The sequence below is a fragment of the Puntigrus tetrazona genome, chromosome 11 (assembly GCF_018831695.1).
Source record: "Puntigrus tetrazona isolate hp1 chromosome 11, ASM1883169v1, whole genome shotgun sequence".
Classification (NCBI taxonomy): domain Eukaryota; kingdom Metazoa; phylum Chordata; class Actinopteri; order Cypriniformes; family Cyprinidae; genus Puntigrus; species Puntigrus tetrazona.
This window is the reverse complement of record NC_056709.1, coordinates 18,048,472-18,075,511: the sequence shown is the minus strand read 5'-3', so window position 1 is coordinate 18,075,511 and position 27,040 is coordinate 18,048,472. Positions and strand designations below refer to the sequence as shown.

Genomic DNA, 27,040 nt, shown 5'->3' with positions numbered 1-27,040 from the left:
TTCTATTGAAATGTACGTGTTGTAAACAAATACAGAATATTGGACTGTCAGTGTAGGAAATAGTTATACTGTACTGTTTTATTTGTTTTACAACAATCCAACTTTGTATTTAGTTTTACATGCTACACCACTGAAATTAAGCTAGAATTAAATTATTTGTTGGTATACTTAGTTTCCTACTACATTTTTAAAACCACCATGCAACACTGCAATAAGTTCAGTTCATATTTAAGTATTAATGTAATAATTTAGATTAATATTCATTTTAAGTGGAATATTTTAATACAAAATTGCAAACCAGCTTTAACTTCATTTAAAATGTAGCACAGTCTGACATTTGTGCATTGGAGACCGCATGGTGTCCCTCTTTCGCGTGCAATAAACATTTTTTACTTTCATTATACTGGATGGAATCCATGTATCATAAAATCACATAAATCATAAAAACTTAAAGTTATTTCTTTTATAGATATGAAACATATCAAATCAAATAATGAGATTCAGCATAAAGTTAACAGATATAATGTTTGATTCACAATACAAATTAAACATTTTTGAGGTCAAATCACAACTATAACCCGTTTTCTCTTGGACCTACAGTGATAGGTCTCCACAAAACCTTTTTGAATGGTGGCATTCGTTAAAAAGTACCAATTTTTTTTTTATATCAATATCTATACATTTTGACAGAGTATAAATACTAACACACATGTTATGAAGGTTTTTCAAATGTAATTCTCTAAGTTTAGACAATTTAAGTTTAATTAGAAATACAAAACCGATAAATGTTTGTTACAAACTATAAGTAAAATAAACATTCCAGAAAAAAAAAATCCTTCTAGGCTTTAGGGATCTCATTTTATAAAACAAGTGTGCAGTAAATTTATTTGTACACTTCAACTCCAAGTGAACATAAGTAGACCTGTGAGGATGGCTTTCGTTGCAGAATCATATTCTTTATATTTAATAGGAGATAACTATTAGCTGATTGGTCTAAAATGTCAGATGAAAACAAACACTTTTATCCGTCCATCTTTGTAAATAAAGGGGTTTGCGATGTAATTATTCCACAGAATTGTCCCGTAGTCGTTGGTCACGTGGTCCCGACGTCCTTACGTCACGCGCAGGGTTGACGCGGTTTTGTTGATGCTACGTGGATGGGAAGTAGCCTAGTTCTCGAGCTGCCAGAGGGAACCTAAACAAAACAATGCGTGGAAGTACAATTTAGAAGCCGAGCGACGCGAAGGCAAATAAAATGCCGCCCAGTACGTCGTTTATTCATTCACACAAGCGAGTTCCATTTTAGCGTCGGATTATGTCAACTGCCAGCAAACTGTCAGTTGTTTTGCGAGCGTTATTAGCCGCGAAGCTAACGTGGACGGCGGCCTAACGTACAAACGCAAACCACTTGCTTGGCGTGGAGTAGATCTGCTCTTACTCGGGATGCTTTTGACCATGTCGTGTTTTATGTAGACGTTCACTGAGCTGTCACGCAACCGGCTGGAAGTTAAGCAACATGAGTTGGTTCAACGCTTCACATCTGTCGAGTTTTGCTAAACAAGCGCTGACAACCGCTCAGAAATCCATCGACAGAGTTCTGGACATTAAAGAAGAGGACCAGTGGGGTGACACGACCGGGCAGACCTTTACTGGTAGGTTTAGTTATAAATGAGCTAACCTGACGTAGAAAGTAGACAGACATGTTGTTGACAGTGCAGGCTGACATCATCAGTGACTATTACTGGGCTTCAGCATAATATTAGTGTTATAATGATGCATTTGTCCCCAAATGTACGAGCGCACGTACATATTTTCAGTCGACTACATACATTTTCGTCATTCGTATCCCATCAGGTATCTTCGGTCATTTTAAAGTCACAGACGAAAGCAAACATGACGGTCTTTTTTTTGGTAAATTTTGGATCAGTGCACAAACTATCAAATATTTCCCATTATATTGTAATCATTACAGTTGCAAGCTGTAATCATTGCTTAACAATGACATTGTATGAGCATGATTAATACACGACTAACCATATAACTAGCAGTTATAAATTACTGCCATATGATCATTAATAGAGAATATTTATTCATGTTAACATCAAAAATGCATTTTATGTGAAGCTGCTTTGAAACATTTTTGTGCTGTGAAAAGTACTATACGAATAGCCTGAATTGAATTTCCTATCCCAAGATGAAACCAGAAGCCACAAAAGCCACTAAAGAATACAAAAGAGTTTGTTATTTTGACGTTTTCGAAGGTTAAATTTGTTTTATTCTGTTTATAAAATAGATATGCTCGATTTATTTAGTTACTATTTAACTGAAACGAATTAACACTGAACTTAATTGAGATGAATAACTACACTGTTGCCTTCTGCAGAGCTGCTTTGTAGTGGTTGGTTTAAGTGGTGCATTTTGCAACATGGACAGTGCTGTTTCCCGTTTAGTTCTATGAATGTGCTTTGACAAAATCTTTATTGTATAATGTGCAATAAAAATAAATGTGACAACTTTTGAGTGACCGTTTTCCCCCCTAGATCCACCTGGCAAGCCGGTATCAACGGGATGGGCTATGAACCAGTGGAACTCGCCCTCCGAGGAACATACAAATACTCTCCCTCCATCATCCGAGGCCATTACTAAGCCTGTCACACGGACTGTGGTTGACGAATCTGAGGATTTTTTTAGTGCCTTTCTGCCGCATGGAGACACACAAACTGTAAGCAACGCTAAAGTGGTGTCTGTGCCGCCTGCCAAGTCGAACCGCAGACTACGGGAAAAAGCAGACAAGGAGAAGGAGCTGGAGGTCAGTGATGCACAAGATCAGTCAGACCTCAGCATATGCAGCAGCCTGGAAACTATCGAGATAAAGCCAACTGGGACAGAGCTTTTGGAGCAAAATTCGTTCTCGGCAGATGAGCAGTCACAACCAGATCTGGTTGTTCCTGTTTCATCCGTTGCCCCAGAGCAAGCTGCTGAGCAGGAGACCAGCAATGACCAGACAGAGACAGAAGACTTAGCTTTACCTTCAGATGTCACACTCACAAATATACCTTTATCATCTACTGAGGTTGAATCTGCAGAAGTGTTCGAACAAGCTTTGACCATTGAGACCAAAAATTCAGTGAAAACCTTGCCTGTCCCTCCTAAAGAAATCCTGTTAGAATCCAAAGACACTAAATCAGAGGACAGACAAAGCGACACCCCTTCTCCCCCTGTTAGTGCCTTCTCATCTGGTACTTCCACTACCAGCGACATCGAGGTTTTGGACCATGAGAGCGTGCTAAGCGAGAGCTCGGCCAGCTCCAGACAGGAGACCGCAGAGGCTAAAGCCGGTCTCCACCTAATGCAGGGCTCTTTCCAGCTGCTCTCGGCTTCGACGTGCTCCGACTTCCCTCGTCTGGACGAATACCCAAAACTCACCGAAAGCTGTGGCTCATCGTCTGATGCTTTCGAGCGCATCGACTCGTTTAGTGTGCAGTCGTTGGACAGCCGTAGCGTCAGCGAAGTGAATTCTGATGATGAGATCCCGGGCAACCGCACCTTAGCTTCCATCACGGCCGGGCATTTGCCCGCTCCTGCTCAGTCACCCCCACAGACCAATCAGAAGGAAGAGGAGGTTATGACCGAGTCAGTAAATGACCTTTCGCTGGACGATAACGAGATGGAGGAAAGTGGTCGCAGTGCTACGCCAGTGAACTGTGAGCAGACAGATGAGCTGCAGGACCAGGAACCTGAAATTGACCTCACTCTGACCAGCCCAAAAGTCGATATGAACGAAACTGTAATTTCACAGGATACTGAGGAGAAACAAGGAGATTCATCCCTTCAGACTTTTGAGCTCCAAAAGGTTGGCCTTTTTCATAAATGTGTATAGAAATTACATATAATGACATATAATACAATGTATTTATTTTAAATGCCATACTGTTTAAAAATAGTGGTTGGTAATATTTTTTTTTTTAAATGTTTTTAAGAACTTTGTCAGTGCTTACTCTGTTTATTACAATTGCAGTAAAAGCATGAATATTGCGTGAAAGGAAAAAAAAGAATATATATATATATATATATATATATATATATATATATATATATATATATCTACCTCCATCTCCAGGCTTCAGTGTTACATGATCCTTCATGATCCTACATGATTTTAATATATTTACATGGTGCTCCAACATTGAAAACAGTTGTACTCCTCAATATTTAATGAAAATTTTGATGCACTGTTTTTCAGTATTCTTTTATAAATAGTAAATTCAAAAGAACAGCATTTATTATAGCTTTATTGACATAATAATGTTTTATCCGTTGAATTCTTTGTCACGGAATAAAAGTATTAATTAAAGAAGAAAAAAACTATCCTATTGACCCCTAGTGTTGTTTTTGTTTTTTTGTATGCGTCTTATTTTTATCTCCCCAGATTATCGAGGAGCTCTCTAGTCGACTAGAGAAGAGAGAATCACAGTTACTTGTGGTCAGTAAAGACAAAGCCAGACTGGAGGAGGAGTGTGACAATCTCAAAGAGTGAGTTAAGGAACCTGTGCTCCAGAAAACCATCTGCTGCTGTGTTTTTTTTTAATGACAAATGGCTGCAATAACTAACTAGGGCATAGGAGCAGGTGGAGGCAGAAACAATATTTACACAGCTTGAGGAAAACTGGATGCTGTGTTCACATACTTTTGGCAATAAGATTAACTAATAAAAACCTTCCACGCCTATTAGCATGTAAATGGAATAATTTTTATTTATAATTTCTTATTGCACAGATTCTGTGTAGTCTGACATGCTTATGGGATTCATTCTTTAAAGATGTTTCACTTCACTAAATGTTCACACAATTAATTATTCTTTCTAATATGCGTACTGAATTGGAGTCATATTTGTGTTTCGCAGTGAGATGATCGGTTTGAAGGAAGAAAGCTCTACAGTGCAGTCTTTAAAAGATGAGTTCACTCAACGCATAGCTGAAGCTGAGAGGAAAGCTCAACTCGCCTGCAAGGAGAGAGACATTGCCAAAAAGGTATAAATGTGTTATTGTCCTTAAGAATGTGTATCTTTCTTAAAACCCCGGTCTTATTTTGCACTGAAATGCATAATTTGTCTTGGTCACAGGAAATAAAGGGCCTTAGAGAAGAACTGGCGAGCAGGTTGAATTCAAATGAGACTTTGGAACTGATAAGAGAGAAGGAGGAACAGATTAGAGAGTTGCTTGAAGAAGGTGAGTCTTTGAACCTGTTCGATGTGTTCAAGACAGCTGACAATATTCACATTGATTAGGAAAATTATATTGAGATTATTATTTTTTTTTTATTGCTTGATCTTTGAAGTATCTGGGTCATTGTTAGGGGGGCGTGTTTGTTTACTTGTTTCTTTTGATTAGGCGAGAAACTGTCCAAGCAGCAGTTGCAGCACTCCAACATCATAAAGAAACTGCGTGTGAAAGAGAGAGAGAGTGACACGCAGATCACCAAACAGACCAAAAAACTGAAGGAACAGGAAGAAGAGCTAAAACACTTGCAGCAGGTCAGGGACACAGCAGAGTTGTGTTAATTATAAAGTGAAGTTCATTCGGTGTTGAGTTCAATGAGTAGGTTACCCGAAAAAGAAAATGTTTTGAAAATGTTCTTATCCTCCTGTCTTCCAAGATGTAGATTTCTGTTTCTTCAAAATTTAGCGAAATTTAGCGTTACCTCACTTGCTCGGCAGTGGGTACTCTGCAGTTAATCGGTGCCAACAGAATGAAAGTTCAAACAGCTGATAAAAACATCAACAAAATCCTAGCCCTCTATCCATAATATTGCATACTTCTGTTAAAATTGTAACTTGTACTTTGGCCAGAAGCAACCTTAAAACGGTAACGTTAAAATGCCTCGATGGATTTATTTTTTTGTTTTTACAAACACAAAGCTTGCTTCAGATGCTAATTGACTGTAAATGGACTGGAATCATTTGGATTCTGACACCACCCGTTCACTTCAGAGAATCCATTGGTGAGCAAGTAATGTTAAACTTCTCCACATCTCTTCCGATGAACTCATTTATTTCTTGGATGGCCTGAGTGTAAATCAAATTTGTAAATGTTGGGTGAGCAATCCCTTTTATATCACATGTCAGTAAAATAAGAGAATGCTGAGGTTTGTTTCATGTTGATTGTAGGTTTTGGATGGCAAAGAGGAAGTAGAAAAGCAACACAGAGAGAACATCAAGAAGCTGAATGCTGTGGTGGAACGTCAGGAGAAAGAATTAAGTAAACTGCAGACCAGCAGCGAGGAGCTTCAAGAAAACAACCGGAGTTTGCAAGCGGCCCTCGATAGCTCCTACAAGTAAATAAACACCACACACTCTACCTCATTGTAATACGTACTTATTCACTATCCCGTCATCCTTGCTGTTTTTTGTAGTGATCTTTTCTAGCTTGTTTATTTTTTTATTCGTTTTTTTAGAGAGCTGGCTGAGCTGCATAAGGCCAATGCCACCAAAGATAGTGAAGCCCAGGAACTAGCACTGAGCAGAGAGGTACAGGCGAAAGAAGAGCTAAGTCTGGCTTTGGAGAAAGCACAAGAAGAGTCCCGCTTGCAACAAGAGGCACTGGCTAATCAGGTAAGTCCATTTTAGTTAATTTTTTTGTACTGTATGTTAATTATATCACATAATTTATTATTATTATTATTATACCTGCTGATTTGTCTGTGCTTTAACAGTATTTAAATGTTTGTTTACATGTTTTGAGGAACTTTGTAGTGTTTTCTTGGGTTACTGAACTACCTATAGTTGCGCGTTTTATTGTAGCAGCCGATCAATCTCCAAATAACAGTTTTTGTGCCTATCTTGACTCTTGACTTGTTTTTTTTTTATGTTGAGGTGGCAGATCTGAGGCTGGCTTTACAGAGAGGTGAGCAGCAGCAGGCCAAGAAGGAAGATTACCTGAGGGAGGAGATCAGTGAGTTACAGCAGGTAACTAGAGCACCTTACCTCCTACTTACAGGTATTATTGCACTATTCATTTCATGTCAGCTGTTGTGTAGAAAGACACTAGACTTTTAAAGGCAAACTGCTTCTATCTATTTTTTTTTTGTTGTTGTTGAAAGATTGGTTTCTCCATTTTAGAAAGAAAAAGTATCGAAATTAAATTCTAAATTCTCTATTAGTGTTGCCAGTTTAGCAACTTTGTAGCTAGATTAGCGACTTCCCCACCCCTTTTGAGACAAATATAGCAACTTGTTGGACAACCCTCATCAAAGTTGTCATCTTGTCTACTGATCTATGTTCATTTTTATTCATCAGTGACTTTGCCATTATGATTATCTAGTGCCATTTAGTTACCAATTTTAGCTACTTTCATTTGAAAGCAGTGTGCAAAACTTTTCTTTATTAGAGGTATAAACACTAATAAATAATTAACATTTTTTTGGTTTTTTTCACATTGACTAGTGTAGATTTTTAAAGGATGTAGTAATGGCTGCTGTTAAAATAGAAAACATTTATTTGTTTCACAATAGTAAAATAGTAAACAGTTAATTTTATTATTTCACAATAATACTGTTCTTAGTGTATTTTTGATTGCTGAGCAAAAAAAAATGTATTTAAAAAAAAAACTTATTGACCCTTCTGAATGGTAGTGTCAGTGAAGGTTACGCTGCATTTCTGCTTTTCAACAGCGCTTACAAGAAGCGGAGACCAGAAACCAGGAACTAAGTCAAAGTGTTACATCTGCCACACGGCCCCTCCTTCGACAGATAGAGAACCTCCAGGCAACACTTGGGGCCCAGACAGCATCATGGGAAAAATTAGAGAAGAACATCTCTGACCGCTTAGGTAAGACTTGACTGTTTAGATTGAGTATCGATGGCTTCTGTCATTTGCGTAAATCTGAGGTTTTTAGCCAATAAACCACGTGACATTGTCCAAATGTTTTACCTTGTCGTTCTCTATTCCCAGCTGAAGCCCAAACCCAGCTTGCTATATCTGTAGAGAAAGAGCGTTCAGCTACAGAGGAGCTGCTAGCCATCCGAGCTCAGATAGCATCGTTAGAGTCTCAGACTTCTCTGTTGAGGCAAGAGAAAGGACGTCTGCAGGGGCAGCTGGATGCAGAGAGGGTGCGACGGGAAAAACTGGAGGATGACTTCAGCAGGTAGGAGATTTGTATGAAATAAAAAAGAAGCTGCTATTGTAGGTGCCAGTACTTATTTCTGCGTCTGTAGGGAGCGTGTAGAGCTGGAGAATCTTAAAGGAGAACATGCTCGAGGATTGGAGGAGGCCAAGAAGGAGAAGGTATTGTTTGTACCCTGGCCACTATAAGAAAATACACGCACACACATTTATTCTCAATGTCTGTATTATTTGGTCCTCTTCAGTTGCTTCTTACCAACCAACTTGAAATGGAGAAAATGAAGGTGGAGCAGGAGAAGAAGAAATGTTACCTTGCACAAGAGGCCCTCAAAGAAAAGGTTTTTTTAATGAAAAAATACTTAATTAATAAAATACTACTTAATTAATGTTTTCCTCAGAAGTTAATTTAAATTGCTTAAGGGTCCAAGATAAATGTTTTACATAAAATCTGTTTTTGATTTCATTAGGAGAGGAAGTCTCTGAGTCTGTCTGTGACTGATGCTCCAGCATCCTCCACTCCTACGCTGTCCCGTTCCAGTTCTGTCAGTGGGGCTGAGCACGCCGGCTTACCTTCCTCCCTTTTCTCACAGGTATGTTCATCTCATCCCTGTCTTTTTTTTTTCCCTCCTAGATGTCTTGCTTTCTGTCATCACCTCACCTGGTTTCTGTGGTTGTTTGTTTTTCAGCAGGAGGATTCTCTCGACCATTCTTTTAGCACCATGACCATGTCCATCAGTGGGACTAACCTATATGAGGCAGCTCGACTGGGCGGTGGATCCAGTGTCATTGAGAGCCTGCAGTCTCAGCTCAAACTCAGAGAGGGTGAGATCGCCCAGCTGCAGGTATGCCTTGGTCTGTCTGTGTACAATTACATCTTCCATGTTTATAACCAGATTGTGGTTTATAACTGGTTGTTCTAATTTTTTTTATTTCTTTTGATCATTCATAAGATGGAGATTTCTAGTCTAGAAAGAAGCCGCACTGTCATGGCAGAAGAACTGGTGCGACTGACCAATCAGAATGATGAGATGGAGAGTAAAGTGAAGGAAATACCTAAACTGAAAGTGCAACTAAAGGTTGTGTGTGTTGATTCATTAAAAATATAGAAATAATAAATATATTTTTTTATTCTTTTCGAGGCTCCATATATTTCATAAAAATACAGAAAAACAGATATTGCAATTTAAAAGACAAGTTTTCATATTTAACTTTTTTAATTTATTCCTGTGAAAAAAAAAATCAGCTGCCATTACTCTAGTCATCCTTCAGAAAGTTAACAAAGAAATAGTGAGCTCAAAAGAGCAAAAGCATTTCATTAAAATAGAAATCTTTTTTTAATGTGTCCTTGCTAAATGAAATAATAATTTAAAAATCCTTAAGTGGTAATGTACATTTTTTTTAAATTATGTAAATATAATTTTTTATGCCGAATAAGTGTGTAGTAATTTAGTTTATTAAAACTGTTTTACATTACAGTGCACCCTCTGCAAGTATAGACAAAATGAATTGTGTTTCCATGCCGTTTAAACAATTTGACCTTTCCTTTCATAGAGCCTGCTAGTTGATTAGTTTGCTAACGAGCACAGTGGACCGGTGGTTATTCTGGTAGTTAAACACTAATCAGGTGTTTGTGTTCACCACAGGATCTAGAACAAAGGCACAACACGATTCTCCAGATGTATGGAGAGAAGGCAGAGGAGGCAGAAGAGCTGCGTCTGGACCTAGAGGATGTAAAGAACATGTACAAAACGCAAATAGATGAACTATTAAAAAATCAAAAATAACTGACTCTGCAAATGGACTGGTACACGTTTACTGCAAACAGAACTTCCCGTTGTTGGTAATAGAAGACCAAGTAATTTAAATGTATTTTATTCTGAGAGAAGGGTTCGTTCAACATATTTCAAGGTTCAGTGATATAGTTATTTAAGTGTCCTCTCATGGGATTTTATTTGAAATTATTTTTTCAGTTAATAAACATGTTTGGTTTAAGAATTTCTTTTAGTATCGATACATGTGTAGGTGTTTAAGTTTGGTGGTTTCTTAACTCTTGAATTTGCACAATGAAGTGAGACTTTGAGTTTAGACTTTACGCGTTTGGATTATAAACAGAATTAATGAACGGCTACATTTTCCTCTGATCTTCATCCTCTGGGCTGTGCATCTTAGTGGTAAGCAGTTGATTTGCTGTTGACTGTCTCTTTTCTATGTAGACGAGTAAATATGCTTTCCAGGTTACTGTGGAGTACCACACTATCTGTAGTAGACTCAAAAGTCAAGTTTTTTTAATCTCATCCAGCGCTGATTGAGATTCAGTGAGGAGGATGAGGGGACCCAGGAAAGTCTTTAACTGTCATATTCTATGAGATATGATTTCTGTAAATCATAAATTAGTCAAGACTGTCACATGTCAGTTTTATGCACACATGTAAATAAAGTAAGAGTTATGTATTGGACAGACTCAATATGGTTTCCCGATTTATTAATGTTTTAAGTTTTACTAAATCTTAGTTTTAATCTCACGAAGATGTTTTGTTTTCCAGTTTTGTTGTTTTTAATGTTTAATAATATTAATTTTAATTATATAGTAACAAAGAAAATCATTATATATATATATATATATATATATATATATATATATATATATATATATATATATATATATATATATATATATATATAATGTTTTTTTTTCAATTTTGTAGTAACTAATATGATTTTTATTTTTTTGTTAAGCTTTGCTTTTGTTTTTACAACTTTTTAATTTAGTATTTTTAATTGTAACGATTATGATTGTTATTAATATTATTATTATTATTCATTGCTGGCGGTTTCTTGGACGTCTACATAATCTACCTAAGTGTTTTTCCTAACGGTGTAAAATGAGGTTCTGCTCTTGCGCCCCCATCCGGTTCCTAACAGTAACACATGCCGGTTGATAGTTTCCGGTAGTATGGCGACTGCATCCCTAAATGCACCCACTGCCTCTTACTTTCTCCAAGGAGGTAAGCACGCAATTACTTTTTTTCGTTAGCGCTCCGACTTTTTTCCCCTTTAACTTTTTCAGAATCACTAACAGAGCAAACGAATAGACCATTCTCTCCATGAGTGTTTTGCGCTGTTGAAAAGGCAGCCGATATTGATGCTGGGACAGCTGTAATAGCCCCGGACCCTGGCAACGTGTCAAGTCTTTGTGGTTTCTGCGGTTCCCGATCCGTTTGCCCCGTTATTATTTTTTGTTGTCTTGGTGTCTGGGCGTCGTTGTGTATCGCGGCTCTGCAGTTTGACCGCTTCTTTTGACCAAGAAAAAAAAAACTTATGGCATCACTAACTTTTGCGATGCAGTAAGTTGCGAGAATTAAAATCCAGTGCATTTGCTCTCCTGCAGGATCTGTGATCGAGCTGCTCCGTGAAGCGTGCGGGATCGGAGTACAGTACGTCTTTGTTAATCTAACTGATCTGCCCTGTCTAGACAGATCGCATTAGAAACTGAATTTAGAAGCGACGCATCTAATAGCTCAGCATCCCGTGCTAATCATACAGTCCAGCTATTGTTGCTACTGTAAATCACGAGTGATTAACAAGGCGTCTCTTTTAAATAACGCCAGAAGCTTGTCAGGATCGTTCTGTCTTTGTGTTGAGTATATAACAGAGTTTTATTGTAAACTTTTGATTGCTATAGCGCTTTGTGCAAAGACTGCTCCGTTAATAGGTTCATTTGGAGTTCTCTGGTCGCGTTTGCACTCCGTGGTAGTAGTTTTTTTATTTATTTTTTCCCACGGGTTTTTAATAATTATGTAGTCTGTAATTACGTTGTCATAATTACAAGGCGACGCGAAGACTCTAGTAATTTTCTCCGGCGAACATACAAAAAACATAGCTTCTACCTAAATATCAATTATAAAGAGAAAATATTAGTTTTTCAAAATGTAAATTCATAATTGCTGACAAATGGCTTTAGTAAATGACATATTACACATGTCCTATAACTTTTTTTTTTTAACGTCAGAAATTGTTTATGCACGTGGTAACTAGGCTATTTATAACTATGTATTTTATTGTAAAATATTATATAATACAAAATTAGATAATATAATGAAAAAGGTTTGCATCAAATATCTGTGGTGATTTGGGTGTTTTGGATATTTTTTATTGTAAAAAAAATAAAATAAAAGTTGATCAATAACTACAAAACAGTATTTTCTAACTTTAATTACAGCTCGGTTTTATTTTTTGTACGTATTAGATTTATTTAATTTCCTTTTGTTAAATATTTATTTATTACTAATAGCTGGAAAGCAACAAATTAGGTTGTTAATGATTGTAATAAATGATTTTAAAAGCATTTTAAATTATTAAAAGTGTGTGCAAATAAGAAAAAATCTGTCATAATTGTGATCGGTGGATTTATTTTGTTTGATTCTATTCATATAATGCTGTTGGAAAAACTAATAACAAACTTGGGCATTATGGATAAGTAAAACAATCTAACAATATATCTAATCTAGAAACTAGCATTTCATAATGCTTTTATATAGAAATCCTCACTGCTGAGGTTCAATATAACCCCTGCTCAGCGATCTCAGTACATGCCCGTCGTTTATATCAGAACTTATATATGCCTATAATTCCCACGGTCCTTGTGCATCAGCTATGTGCAGAATGTGTGCTTGTTTTCCTATTAATTTCCCTCAATCCTGGCCTTATTGCTTAAACAATTGAAGGAAAAAGGTCACTAATATTTCCTGCGGTAGGAGAAAGATCCGTTCAGTTTGAAGGTTCCCACACTGTGGTTACTTCCAGAGCTTTGGTGTTTGTCGTCCCCTGTAAACCGTTCCTTTTCTCTCTCTAAACACTCTCTCTCTCTCTCTCTTTCTCCGTGTCTCTCTTTCGCACTCTGCCTTTCTCGTAAATGATTGTAGGTGCCGAGAGCCAGTGTGGTTCCTTCCATGTGGCTTGAGGGACTATGCTGCCGCTGGTAGCTCTGTGCCTGGTCTGCACTTATAAAAGCGTCTCCGCCGCAGACGGCGGGCAGGACAGCAGCCGCGCGCCGCAGCCGGACTACAGCAGCCTGGCATTGCCTCAGCAGCATATTCCTCTCTATCTACATAACAACAAACGACTGGAAAAACTCTGCAAGGAGGACCCGCTTTGCCCTTTTAAAGTAAGCCACCTTCGCTTGTTTCTAATGGTATGTCGTTTAAAAATCAGCGGGATATCATTATATCGCTGCTCGTTTCGGCCTCTGCTGTTTTTTGCAACTTCATCAACTCCGTTTAGTGATGTAGATGACTGTTTTCTTAGCTTTCTGTGTCTCTGTTGGATGGCAGGACGCTCTGCAGCTCAAGAAGGCCTGCTGGGGTTATGAAAAGAGCTGCTCCCCTGAGCACAGGTTCAGCTATCCCGTGTGCACCAGTCTCGACTCGGGATGGTATGCTTTTCTTTGCTGACCAACTCAAAGAAGTCGAATATGTATATATTTCATAACGCTTTTATATCGTCTCACTATCTGCTCAGTATTCATTTAATAGGGATTCGAATTTGTATGGGCTTCTTTTATGGAGACTGTAGCCGATGATCACAGTTAATGTTTACTGTATGGAAAATTGTAGCGTTAACATTTTACGAAATATCTCCAAATGTTTGGAATAAATGACGACAGAAATGATGTTTAGTGCGAATACCAAGCAGTTTTTACAGATATACACTATTCCTCACTATTCTTTCCATTTTTTTCTGTCTCTTTTTTTTCTTTTGCATTATATAAAACTGTTATATTATTAAATACTTGATTTAAAATAATAATAATAAATAAAATAGTTTTCTATTCTAATATATTTAAAAGTGGCATGTGAATATGCTGATTTGGTGCTCAACGTTTCTTATTATTATCAATGTTAAAAACAGTTCTGCATTTTAATATTTTTGTTCAAAACATTATTGCTAATTGATATCCAGTTATGTTTGTGTGTTAGAAACAGGAACATTAGGAAATGTTACTATTTTATTATTATTCTTCAGATTCTCTGAGTTATTTTGATTGGGAACCTAGGGGAAATGTGTGTGTGTGTGTGTGTGTGTGTGTGTGTGTGGAGCTGAGAGTTATTTTAGAGACTCTATGTGCTCCCTTCTAAGAAGATGATTTGCTTAAGACACTCATGTAAGGGGCAAAGTTAGACCCCTTAATTGGACACGTATGCTGAATATGCATTATGATTGGATGAGATATAAGCATCCTGATTTGATTAAACTATAAATGCTGGGTCACAATCCGCAGTTGACGTGAATGACTATCTGACTGCAGACCATTTTCTTGCAAAAAAAAAAAAAAAAAAAAACTTCATACCTACAAAACATATTAAATACTTATATTTTTCAGAGGAGATATATCACTGCTTATACAGCTTGAAGCCTCATTTAATTTGTACGTCTCTCAGCTGCTGAAGTTCACTTTCTTACACACTTCCTTATTTTACCCAGCGCACTGTATTTCCAACAGAAAGAAATATTGTTTTCCTTTTTACCTACCACTAATACAAGCTAACACAAGTTAGAGAACATTTGAGCACAGCCTGTTCTCCCACTGTATCGCTCAAGCGCTTCAAAGATTGCTAACAAAACCTTATTACCTTCTGTCTTTAGGGCGAACTCTATTCAGGCAGCCCAGGAACTGTTCTGGAAGCAGGCAGATTTTGGTTACGTGAGGGAGCGTCTCAGTGAGATGAAGACTTTGTGCAAGCCCTCGAGTCCCGTGAGTTCTTCTTCTTCTTCCACATGTTCTTTTTTCACCTTGTTTTCTCTGCCTTTACCACGGTAAAGCTGAAATATTTGGCCCACCTCCAGAGCAAATGATCACCGAGCTTAAGACGCAAGGGCTGTTAATGTTTCAGCATGCCTATACAATGCCAGGAACAAACATGCAAATACAAGTTTAAAATGTTTTTTTTTTTTTTTTTTTTTCTTCTAAGGGCGATTCATCTTTGAAGTGCACCAGTCATATGCGGTTCTGCAGGGCCGTAAACATGTACTTGGATCTCAGGAGTCCCCGCAGAGGTCACGAGAGGTCAGTGGACCCCCTCTAGGGGGTCAAGGAAAATGCCTAACTTTTCTGTTTGGAAGAACTATTTGGACGTTTCCTGTCTAAATGAGCTGTCTGGTGTTTCTCTCTTTCTTTCTCTCCATCTGTCTTCCTCCGCAGGTATAAAGAGGATTTCCTGGAACAGGGAGAGATCGGCGGTCACTGCAGCCTTAATAGTAAAACACTAGCTGCAGAAGGGACACACAAGAGTCCTCTGCAGTCTTGGTAAATAACGAATGCCCAAAAATATTAATATTTTTAAAAAATTAGCCAATGGATGTTTTTGTGTTGTAGTTTTTATTAGCTGTGATGCACAACATTTATGAACTAAGATTAAAAAAATATATATATGTGAGGAGTGTATTTGCAAAAACAGATTATCTGTTATCTGTTTTTGCAAATAATCTCTTCATATTTATTCATTTAAATATGAATTATTGAGGTAAATGAATAATATTTTAAAACAAACTTCGAAAAATGGGGCCAATAATGTTTTTTTTTAAATACATTAGTAATTTTATTCAGCAAGGATGCATTTAATTTCTTTGTTGAAGTATCCTGTAATAATGTGTGCCATGGTTTTCCACAGAAATATTAAGTAGCACAAAACTTTCCAATGCTGATAAGACATTTTTCTTGATTAGCAAATCAGCATATTACAATGATTTCTGAAGGATCATGTGACACCGAAGACTGAAGTAATGGTGCTGGAAATTGCATCACAGAAATAAATTACATTTTAAAATATGTTCAAATATAAGTTAAGCTACAAATATAAGTTGGTTATTTTTAAATTGCACAAATATTTATATTTATAATTCGTATCACAGTTATGCTGTATTCACGTCAAAGATGTTATGCTAATGCTAATATTCATCATCAAAGATGTTATGCTAATGCTAACATTTCCTGATATTTACCCCAAAATAATTTTTGTAATGTTTTCTCACCGGAGATCATTTGTTTACCAAAAAAAAAATTGAAGAATGTTCATGTAACTCATATAATAGATCGTGACCATTGGCTTCCTCTTCTAAAAAGTGGCCTTTACAGCTTATGAGTGAACAGACTATTAAGTTTCGTTGTTTTTCTCTCTCAGGTTTGCTGAGCTGCAGACATACTCAGAGCTCGACTTCCACCCTCTGGATGACGGCCATTGTGACGTTATAATAGACAAACCAACCGTCTTCATGAAGCTGGATGCAGGTTAATTTTTTGCAGTTTAGCGCTTTTAGTTTAGTCGTCACAAAAGCTGAAGTTTTTTAAAAAAAGTGCATATTTTGCTTGCTCTTTACAGGAGTAAACATGTACCATCATTTCTGTGACTTCGTCAACCTCTACATCTCTCAGCACCTCAACAATTCCTTCAGCCGTGACATAAACATTGTCATGTGGGACACGGTAAGTATTCATTTCTTATAAACGCACAAACTTTGCTGTAACTCTTCCAGTAAATCAACCAGAGAGCACTTCTTGCAGACAGATGTTTCTTACTTGTCAGGATTAGAAAACACTGTAACAGAAGGTTTGTCGTTCAAACTGACTGCCACGGTTTCAGGAGGTGTGCTGATTTTGAAGAGAGAGATAACAAGGAAACAGTGGGCTGAAAATAAAGTGACTTATGAGGAAACCTTATCCTGCCTATTGTTCACATGATGTTATTTCAAGGGTGAGGAAGAGATGGAAGAATGGAGGGGTGTGGAGAAAGGAGGAGACTTTTAGTGTATGAAACAGTGTAAATGAGACTGCCTAATAAAATCTGCTTTATAATATTGCATTGCATGCGTCCAGATTTTAATGTTGGATTGTAGTTTCAATAGAAGATGAAGAGAAATGTTTTGAGTTTGCAGAAATGCGAAGGAAACCGAAGAGAATGAGAAGTAAGATTTAGTTTTTCAAGAAGTAAAAAAAAAAAATATTTTCACGAGGAGACGTTCAATTGTTTAAAAGTTACGGTAAAGATCTTTTGAATATTTAAAATGATTTATATTTCAAAGAAATGTTGTCCTATTTAAACGTTTTGTTTTGAAAAGTGTTTCTGTTTGAAAGAAATGTATGATTAGTTTAAAATGTTCCAAAAATAGGAACGTTTTGATGTGAGAGGACGACAGGGGATGGAAAGATTTCATTTTTTACTGGAGGAAATGTTTCTATTGATTATGGACTCCTTTATGATAAATCTTTTCACTTCACGGTGTTGATTGATGGGCTGGAGTCATGTTGACCGCCTGTGTATTTTTGTGATCATTGCATATTAGTTGTTTTATCTTTCAGAGTCTGTATGGATATGGAGACCTTTTCAGCGAAACGTGGCAGGCTTTTACCGATTATGACATCGTTCACCTCAAAAAATTTGACTCCAAAAGGGTAAAAGACATTCACTCCATATCGCTTGACATTTTTCTCAGCATCAGTCAGCAAAGTATATTTAAAAATGCGTTGTTCACAGGTGTGTTTCAGAGACGCGTTTTTCTCGCTCCTTCCAAGAATGCGATACGGCCTTTTCTACAACACTCCTCTTGTACGTATCCCACCCGCCTCTGTTGCTCTCATTTGTTTCTTTTTTTCCCCTCATTTAGCATTTGTTTCTCTGATCAGCTTCATCTGCTGTCATCTGTCTGTGGTAATGTGTCTCTGCGTGACATTGGTGGATGTCATGTGTGTGATACAGAACATTTGCCTTGTGTGAGACTGAACTCATCTGGTGCTGTCGCTCAAATCATGCTCATATTAATGATTGTGTGCCTCTGCTCTCTGTGTGCAAATGACATATAGACCAGATTTAACTGACAAATGTGTGTGTGTGTGTGTGTGTGTGTGTGTGTGTGTGTGTGTGTGTGTGTGTGTGTAATTTGATAGATCTCTGACTGCCACAGCGAGGGGCTGTTCAAGGCGTTTTCCCAGCATGTACTTTATCGACTTGGTGTCTCACAAGATGGACCGAAGGTAAACATACTTGAATCTACACACACACACACACACACACACACACACACACACACACAAGATTATGATTTAATCCCTGTGTTCTTAAAATAGCATTGAGTAACAATCATACTCTCTGAATGAAACACTAAATCTTATAAAATAATTTATACTCTATATGAACTGTTTTAAAGCATTGATTTTAAAATGGTTTATAAACTCAAACATCTCATCAAAAAGATACTATTTTTTATTTATATAATTTTAAATAAATAATTATTTAATTACAATTTAATTGGATTATTATTTATAAATTAATGCATATTAAATTATTTTGCCAATTTAAGTACATTATAAAATTAGAGTTTATTTATAATTTATTTATTGGTATTTAAAAAGTAAAATAGATTTTAGTTCTTATACTTTTAAATAAATAATAATTAAGTAATAATTGCGCATTACGTTAGATTAATTTTTTTTTTTAATTTCTTATCAATTTAAATAATTTTTACATTATATATTGTTATTTTTATTCCATTTTAAATACATTTAGTATAGTGTATATATTATAATATTTTGGGCATAAATTCAAAAGTCTTTGCCACCAAATTTTGAGTAGGTGGATTTACTGTAATGCTTAGATTAATGTCATATATAAGAGTGTAGTTATATGATGTGCTTCTTAGGTTACTGATATGATATGATTTGATATCAGCCACTAGATGGCAGTGTTGGACAACTTATTGACCTGTCTTTGTGCTGTTCTTACTTAATTCACATTTATTTTTTCCTGTTTTAATTAAAAGTTCAAATAACACATTCCTATATCGTAAACTGAATTATGATATATATATATATATATATATATATATATATATATATATATATATATATATATATATATATATATATACTATATATATTTTATATATATATATATATATATATATATATATATATATATATATATATATATATACTATATATATATATATATATATATATATATATATATATATATATATATATATATTAAGGTACAAATGTGTTTTGAAACATGAAATATGTATGAAATTTGTGATGTCCTTCTGCTCTGTCAGGAGGGCCAAGTCCGTGTCACACTGTTGGCAAGAAGCACAGAGTACCGTAGGATAATAAACCAGCAGGAGGTGAGTGCTCTTTTTCTCTTTGCTCATCATTGATTTATCACTCTGCTTCCGTAACTGCCTATTTAAACTCTTATTTGCTGGAGACCCCTGCTTGGTAAAAAGCCTTGATTTACTTGGCCTCTGTCCACATGAGTGTGAGGTCTCGTTAATCACCCCCTGAATCCCTGCTGTGTGTGTGTATGTGTGTGTGTGTGCAGCTTATCAATGCCCTGAAGACTGTGCCTTTATTCGAGGTCAAGCTGGTGGATTACAAATACAAGTGCGTGATTCAGTCTCTGTTGGTTTTAAATGTATCGATTTCTTTGGAGAAGGTCAGGTTTGCTGCTCGTGTGATTGAAAGCTGATGTGTATTCGTAGGGAGATGCCGTTTCTGGAGCAGATCCGCGTCACACACAACTCTGATATCTTCATTGGGATGCATGGAGCCGGACTGACCCACCTCCTCTTCCTTCCCGACTGGGCTGTCATATTTGAATTGTACGTGGTTTTTGCATCTCTCTGCTTTCTATATGATCTGTGTGTGTACGGCCATGCTGTCCACTATCAGTGCGAGCAATGTAAATACTTCTTCGCTTTTTATGACGTTTAAATAATGTTTATGCCATGTCTGAACTCACACTTTAAACGTGTTTGTATTAAGACAACCCAACGGGTTATTTTAAGGTCACATACTTATACAGAAACATCTATTTTGGATTGTAAATGACAAATGTGAAAAGCATTAGCATAATAGACAGCAATTCTAAGAGGACATCTGTTAATGTTTCTATTGTTTTCTGGTTGGTTTTGAATTGAATTTTAGTTAGCAGCAAACCATTTAAAGTGTAAGAATAGCTTAACCGTGATGCAGAGGAATAAAGAAACCTTGTGTCTTTTGAAAAAAATAATTCATCAAGACCACTCAGTTTTATTACTTTGATTATATTCATTTTGATATCGTGTGATCATGACAAAACAATAGAAAAACATTATAATGCACAGCCCCATTATTGTTTTTCTTCATAATTGTCCTGTTAAAGATGTTTATTTACACTACTGTTAAAAATGTCGGGTTGTTAAAAAGCGCCAGTTATCCTTCAGAAACATTCCAACATGCTGATAAAGAGATACATATCTTTTTCAATATTAATGTCAAAAATGGTTGTGCCGCTTAATACTTTGTGGCAAGTGTTTTTTTTAGGTTAATGAAAGGAAAGTTCAAAAGACCTGCATTTATTTGAAATGGAAACATTATAACATTTACTGTAGTTTCTGATCAATTTAATGTGTCCTTGCCGAATTAAAAAAAAAAACACTCCTCATGATTCTTCAAAAAAAACCCAGCAACAGCAAAGTAGGTGATCAGTGAAGGTTTTCCAGTGACTAATTCTTACCATTTTGTAATTAAACCCCCCTGACAACCATCAATTGTGATAAATGAATACATCACGATTCGCTTCAGAGTGCTGTTTTTCCTCGACACCTATCTGCATGTGTTAAGACATATTCCCCAGTGTTCATCTGTGCTTCTGACACTCATGTCGTGTTACACATCCACCCAGTACTCATGCGGATGCAGTCAAGCTTCTGCTCTGTACTGTGTACTTTTTAATGTGTGTTACGGAGGAGGGAAGCGTCTGACTGGGTCTGTATGTGTGTGACAGTGAAATACAGCCTAATTAAACAGCTATCCATCAAACTGAGTCTGTGGAGGCTTTGTGGGCCACCGCCTGCTAAGTTTGGGACATGAAACATCCCTCTTTCTGTATTCCACAGGTACAACTGTCAAGATGAGAGCTGCTATCGTGATCTGGCCCGACTGAGGGGAGTCCATTACATGACTTGGCAGAAAAGGGACAAAGTGTTCCCCCAGGATAAGGTGAGGAGAGCACACACACACACACACACACCGCTGCCTGGACTCACTCCAGTTTACAATATCCCCCTAATCCCAGTATTACAATATACAGTAACATTCAGTTTAAGTCAAGTTAGTACCTTCAAACTAGTGGCATAACTTTTAAGCAAGTTTAACTGTTTAAAAACAATTCTATATACTTTTTATGAATTATGATATTACACGCTACCCGTCAAATGTTTTCAAACAGTAAGATTTTTTTATGTTTTTCAAAGATGTATCTTCCGCTCACCAACTCGCATACAGCAAAAACTGTACAACTTTTGTAATATTTTTACTTTTTAAAACAGCTGTTTTCTATTTGAATACATTTTAAATGTAATGTTTAGCATTATCTCTCCAGTCATATGATCCATCAGAAATCATTCTAATATTTACAGTTATTCCTTAGTCATTAACTCCTTAGTTACTCCTTAAAATATATTTACTATTTTGAAAATAACTGAGTAAAATCTTTTTTTAGGTTTCTAGAAAGTTCAGAAGAACAGAGGTTATCTGCAAAAGAAATCATTTGTAACATTATAAATGTTTTTATCAACACTTTTGATCAATTTAAAGCATCCTTGCTATATAATAATTAAATAAAATGATATGTATAGTGTAGATTTTTATTTCAGACAAATGCTGACCTTTGGGTCTTTCTGTTTATAAAAGAATTCTAAAAAAAAATTACCTAGCTGTTTTAATATAATAATAATAATAATAATAATAATAATAATAATAATAGTTAAACAAATAAAATAAAATAAAAATAAAAATGTTTCTTGAACTGCAAATCAGCATATCAGAATGATTTCTTGAGGATCTCGTGACACTGAAAACTGGAGTAAAGATGTTAAAAATGTAGGTTTGATCACAGGAATAAATTACATTTTTAAAATATATTCAAACTGAAAGCAGTCATTTTAAATAGTAAAAATATTTCACAGTATTACTGCTTGATCAAATAAATGCAGTCTTGAGAAGAGAAAAATGTTTTTAAATCGTACTGTTCAAAAACTATTGACCGGTGGTCTATATACCAAATTCTTCTATATTGTTTACTTATATTTTGTCCCGTCTTAGGGTCATCATCCTACTCTTGGAGAACATCCTAAGTTTACAAACTACACTTTTGATGTAGACGAGTTCATGCGGTTAGTTCTTCTAGCGGCTGAACATGTGACCCGGCACCCGGCATGGCGCGCAAAACAGGCCCGAGATGAATTGTAGCCGACGAGACGGTGCTTTCTTGCCAGGCAATAGATGAACACACTCCTACCAGATCTCTGCACTGTAAATGTTGGCTAATATGGCTAATATGCAGGGTGCGATTTGCACACCCATCCCCCCGTAGTCCCCGTTCAAGTCCCTGTCTGAATCAAATGATTCGCGAAACGCACTTTGAAATCCCTCTCTGAATCAAATGATTTGTGATACATCATCCAACTGCTGCAAAAAGCTCTGCTGATACATTTCCCGTCGCATTAAAATCATTTCATGACACTGACTTGATAAAAAAACGGATTTATCACGCGTGTTGTTAACAGATCACACTAGCGTTAGGTTGGGCTATAATTAACCTTACCCTGGAGAGAAAAAAATTCCCCCTCTGCTTTTTTTCCACAAATCGCACCCTGCTAATATGTTAAAAACAAATTTTAAATTCAGAAAACAACAAAACCATCTGCGCTGCTACCGATCCTCTAGCTGTTACGTTCTGCACATGGAGATGCTGAATAACTTTTGTTGAAGGAGGGGTTGGTTCGACAAATGGTTGATGCATTTCGTGTGGTTTAATATACCTCTCCTCAAGAATATGTAGGCTTTTTTTTAGACGCTGCACTTTTGAAACCGATTTGAGTGCAAAGGTTTGAATTTTAAAAATCCCTCGGTAGATCATTACAATGATTCTTAAAACTTATCCTTAAACAGCACTTTTTAATTTTGAAAATCAAGTGTTTGGGAACTGAACTGATGTTGGGGTCACCCACATAGTTTGGTAGCATTTTTAACAAACATCAAACCACATTTAAGGCATTTTTACTTTCTGTTTTAATGCATTAAGGCAAAGGAGATTAAAGCAGCTTCATATTTATTACAGTGTACTTGTATTCGGTGAAAATAGGGATTTTGTTAAACTACACTGAGGGATTCGCGACTCCATTCCCGTTGCACTCATTGAGATATCGGTTAAGCATCGCTCCATTATATAAAGTGTTTTTTGATCAGTGTTAAGATCCTCGGACCCTTCTAAAAGCGTCTGAATGTTTAGTGCTGGTTTGAGTCGAAGACAAAGTATTTAATAAAATCCTATAATGTTTTAAATGGATTTTTTTATTACTGTTTTTTGAAAATATCTGTTTTGTATTTGAATGGTTTGCAAACTGAAATGAAGATATTTAAAACAATGTCGGGTACGTGATTGCATCCTCATTCTCTCATAAATCGAAAAATAATAAAAAAAAAAAAAAACATTTATGGATCACTAGATTTAGCCTTCAAAGAGAATTCAATTACGTTATCTGTGAACTCAAAGCTCCAATCAGTGACTTTGAGAATAGCATTGTTTAAAAAAAATATACCCAAGTAGTTTGAAACTTTTGAATTAGGAGAAAAATTAAGAAACGCATAGAATATTCCTCAATAAATTGCAAATTTCTCATTTTATATGCATAGCACCCACAGACACTGTCACAGTGTGGTGCGGGAAGATGACGGATGATAATAAACAGTCTTTAATAATCCACAGCAGGATAATACACACACAGATGGAGACCACATGTATACATAGACGTAGTTTAGACTAAACCGGACAAACTAACACTGAACTGAAAGCAACTTATATGGGGAAGGTAATGATGTTAATTAAACAAGACGCACCTGAACATAATTCAAATAAAGCATGAAATCAAGGACGGGCAGAACTAGGCCTCACACGGCACAAGAGGAATGAATGCAAAAAAAAATTAACACCTCAAAAATGTTTTTAATTATTTTCGAACATTATTGTTACTTGAATATGATTTAAAAAAAAAAGAAGCAATATTTCCGCATTTCAAAAATGGTGAAAATTCCCACAAAAATTGATATTAAGTGATGGAAGCTTGAAAACGCAGCACACTTGCGCTTGTATTTCCAAGCCGCTAGATGGCGATATAACACCACTAATAATTCTCCAGCTCCTGACTCCAATAACCCCGGAGACGCCGACGTCCCTTTCGCTCTCTCGCGCTCTCGTGTATCCTAACCGCAACTTGAAATGTGTGAAAATATATCCAGGGCGTCAGGCGGGCATTTTAAGACAACGGTTGCGATGGTTTCATCACTTTAGAGCTGCTCCTATCTCTCCGTCACCGAGTTCTGCCACAATCTAGTAGCTCGTGCGCGCTTGTCAGAGGTAAAATGATGAAGTAAAGGTTGCTTTCGTTGTCTCTCGGTTGTTACAGTGAGTCTAAATGAGTGTGTGCTCGAACAAAGACGGTTTATTACACACGGCGGGCTGCACTTGCGCTGTAATTACTGCTAGTAACGGGAGAGTTATAGTCGCGCCGTGAAGGATTACGCTCCGTCTCGCTGCTTTCTAATGATGAACCCTACGCAGCTAATAACGGCAGCCCCTTTCCCTTCATGTCTTATTCAGTGAATTCTTTCTTCCGCGCACGGGTGGCCTTATTTTGTCGTGTTTAAAGTAATGGGATGTCACTGGTGGAATTGTTTGGGAGTGAGCAATTATTACCGCCCTCATTCCCCTCTCACTTCTGCCGCGCTCCCTAAACTCTACATCCTCACACACACACACACACACACACACACACACACACCGCATCGTGTAAATAAGCCCCGCTGCCGTTACCTCTGCAGGTACGCAGATGAAACATGATGAGCAGATTATAAGGGTCATTCCACGAAATGCAAGCTTTTTCCTTTTCGAAAAGCTGTTTTGCTTTAAATGCTTGTTTCGACCAGACGGCCCTGTCAATGTTTGCGTTTTTAAAATGGTGATGCATAGCTGCGCCTTTAAAGAAAGAGACGAGGTTGCAGTTCATTTAGTCACGCTAACCTCTCGACTAAATGCAAGGCTGTGGCACTGCGAGGTGTTTTTACAAAGAGAGAGAGAGAGAAAAAAAATCTGGCTCGCAGTGAATAAAAGTTGTTTACTTTACAAACTCGTGCTGGACAGACTTGACCAAGTGTTATAGAGTAAAACTAAATATCAAGGGGCAGTTATGAACGTGTAGAATTGTTGCTTTAAATAAAATGTGCAGTTGCATGAAGGGTCATACGAATAAACAGATGGTGATTTTTATGTTTTGGAACATACTGGTAGAAAAGGCAAATTGATTGATCAAATGCAGTACTCATTGTTTTAATAAGCTAAAGAAAACAGTATTTGTACGCAAACTGCACCCTTTTTGTGGGATGACCCAAAAACGCAGTGCGTAATTTACTGAAGATGGAATATTTATTGCCAAGAATCTGTCTGGATGTTTGTGGGCCCAACTTTCCTGTCTGGCCCTGCTGTCTTTCTGTTCTGTGACACACTGACTCTTTTTTTTTTTTTATCCGTCTTCCCTGGGTGTCAGTATTTCAGGAAATGAATGTTCGCTCTGACGTTCGACAGAGTGCTACGCAATGCTCCTTCGGCACTGTTCAGTTATGATTCTCCCGTTCTTGCCTGCTTTGGAACCCAGATTAGATTTGTTTGTCATCATCCATCACTCATTTCCATTGTCTTTATGCGTAATATCCATTATCCTGCGTGTATCAACGTGGCTTAATCTAATTCATCTCACGGAGAAGAAAAAAAAATTCTCACCGCTGAACAGAAATAAATCAATTACCAACGGCTCATCTTACATACCCACTTCTACAGGCGTCCCACAAAGCAAGAAAACGTTCTCTTTCAGAGGATAAATGTGGAAATATTGATTGTGTTGGAAGAAATATTCCTCAAGTTATGATCAGACATTTCCATAATGCTCAGTCCTCCGAGAGAACAATCTCAGAAGAAAGAAGTCTCAGCGGGGATCCTATAACACAAGCTCTCTGATAAAAGACATTTGTTCCCTTTCCTCCAATTCTACTCTATCAGCATTATTAGGATTTGTATTCTCTCATATGCCGGTTGTACATTAAATGCTGTAAGCCATACGCAAAACGCTTATTCTTGGGGCTGTACTAACCTAAAGTCACCAACTTGCTCGCCTGAAGAAAGGAAGTCCTGTCTTGAAAGCAATATGTGCTGTCCGTGGTCCTGAAACCAACTCTGTTGTATCCAATAGCAGTTGTTGCATTTCGGCTTCGTAGATTAAGCTAAATTGTATTCATCCTTTCCTCACAGAGAACTAAAATACTGACTGTAATGCAATAAAGTGCACACACGTGGTTCTATAAAGAAGCATAAAGACCTTTTCAATGCACAATGTAATGAAAAAAGATTCTTCAGAACATGAAATGTACTTCATATCGAATAGAGGAAGTGATCAACCAGTCCTTGTGACATATTGGCCATCCGCCAATTAGTTTAATTGATATAGATTAACTTGGGTAGGCCACAGGACGCTCAGGAAGGGCTGTACGGCGATGACCGAATGGCCAGGTCATCACCGAAGATGCGTGCTCGTCACTTCACGCACGCCAGCCTCACCTGAATATTCTGCACATGGCGCCACAATGCGACCTGACTCCATGCATTCTTGCAAAAGTGCAATTGGCCAGCAATTTTGCCCCGAAGGTCCGCGAAAACAAGCAGCCAACATCTAGAGAGCTTCACAAGGTTGTTTGCGGTTAATATTTTATTAGGTAAATGCCCGGGCCAAAGAGGACGTTCAATGGTGAAAACAAATAGCATGGAATATTGAGTGGAATGG

At 37.0% G+C, this 27,040-nt stretch overlaps 2 protein-coding genes across 3 annotated transcripts; both read left to right on the top strand.

The window, feature by feature from the left end:
* The first annotated feature begins 974 nt into the window (after nt 1-974).
* Nucleotides 975-10,584, top strand: tmf1 (TATA element modulatory factor 1). The gene is made up of 17 exons (XM_043252416.1): nt 975-1,652; nt 2,541-3,853; nt 4,430-4,533; nt 4,904-5,030; nt 5,123-5,228; nt 5,391-5,533; nt 6,167-6,333; nt 6,454-6,610; nt 6,872-6,964; nt 7,669-7,825; nt 7,949-8,141; nt 8,212-8,281; nt 8,365-8,457; nt 8,587-8,709; nt 8,806-8,961; nt 9,070-9,195; nt 9,763-10,584. The coding sequence occupies exons 1-17, from the start codon at nt 1,517-1,519 to the stop codon at nt 9,901-9,903; spliced, it is 3,405 nt and encodes a 1,134-aa protein (XP_043108351.1). The 5' UTR covers nt 975-1,516; the 3' UTR covers nt 9,904-10,584.
* Nucleotides 10,585-11,024: 440 nt separating this feature from the next.
* Nucleotides 11,025-23,499, top strand: eogt (EGF domain-specific O-linked N-acetylglucosamine (GlcNAc) transferase). 2 transcript variants are annotated; one of them, XM_043252901.1, is made up of 16 exons: nt 11,025-11,124; nt 13,042-13,283; nt 13,450-13,550; nt 14,762-14,870; nt 15,088-15,182; nt 15,318-15,422; nt 16,297-16,403; nt 16,495-16,598; nt 17,472-17,564; nt 17,647-17,718; nt 18,057-18,143; nt 19,223-19,291; nt 19,489-19,550; nt 19,649-19,768; nt 21,047-21,149; nt 22,254-23,499. In XM_043252901.1, the coding sequence occupies exons 2-16, from the start codon at nt 13,086-13,088 to the stop codon at nt 22,398-22,400; spliced, it is 1,572 nt and encodes a 523-aa protein (XP_043108836.1). In that variant the 5' UTR covers nt 11,025-11,124; nt 13,042-13,085; the 3' UTR covers nt 22,401-23,499. The 2 variants fall into 2 exon arrangements, with proteins under 2 accessions (XP_043108836.1, XP_043108835.1); XM_043252900.1 differs by lacking the exon at nt 11,025-11,124 and having other exon boundaries at nt 12,519-13,283.
* Nucleotides 23,500-27,040: the final 3,541 nt, after the last annotated feature.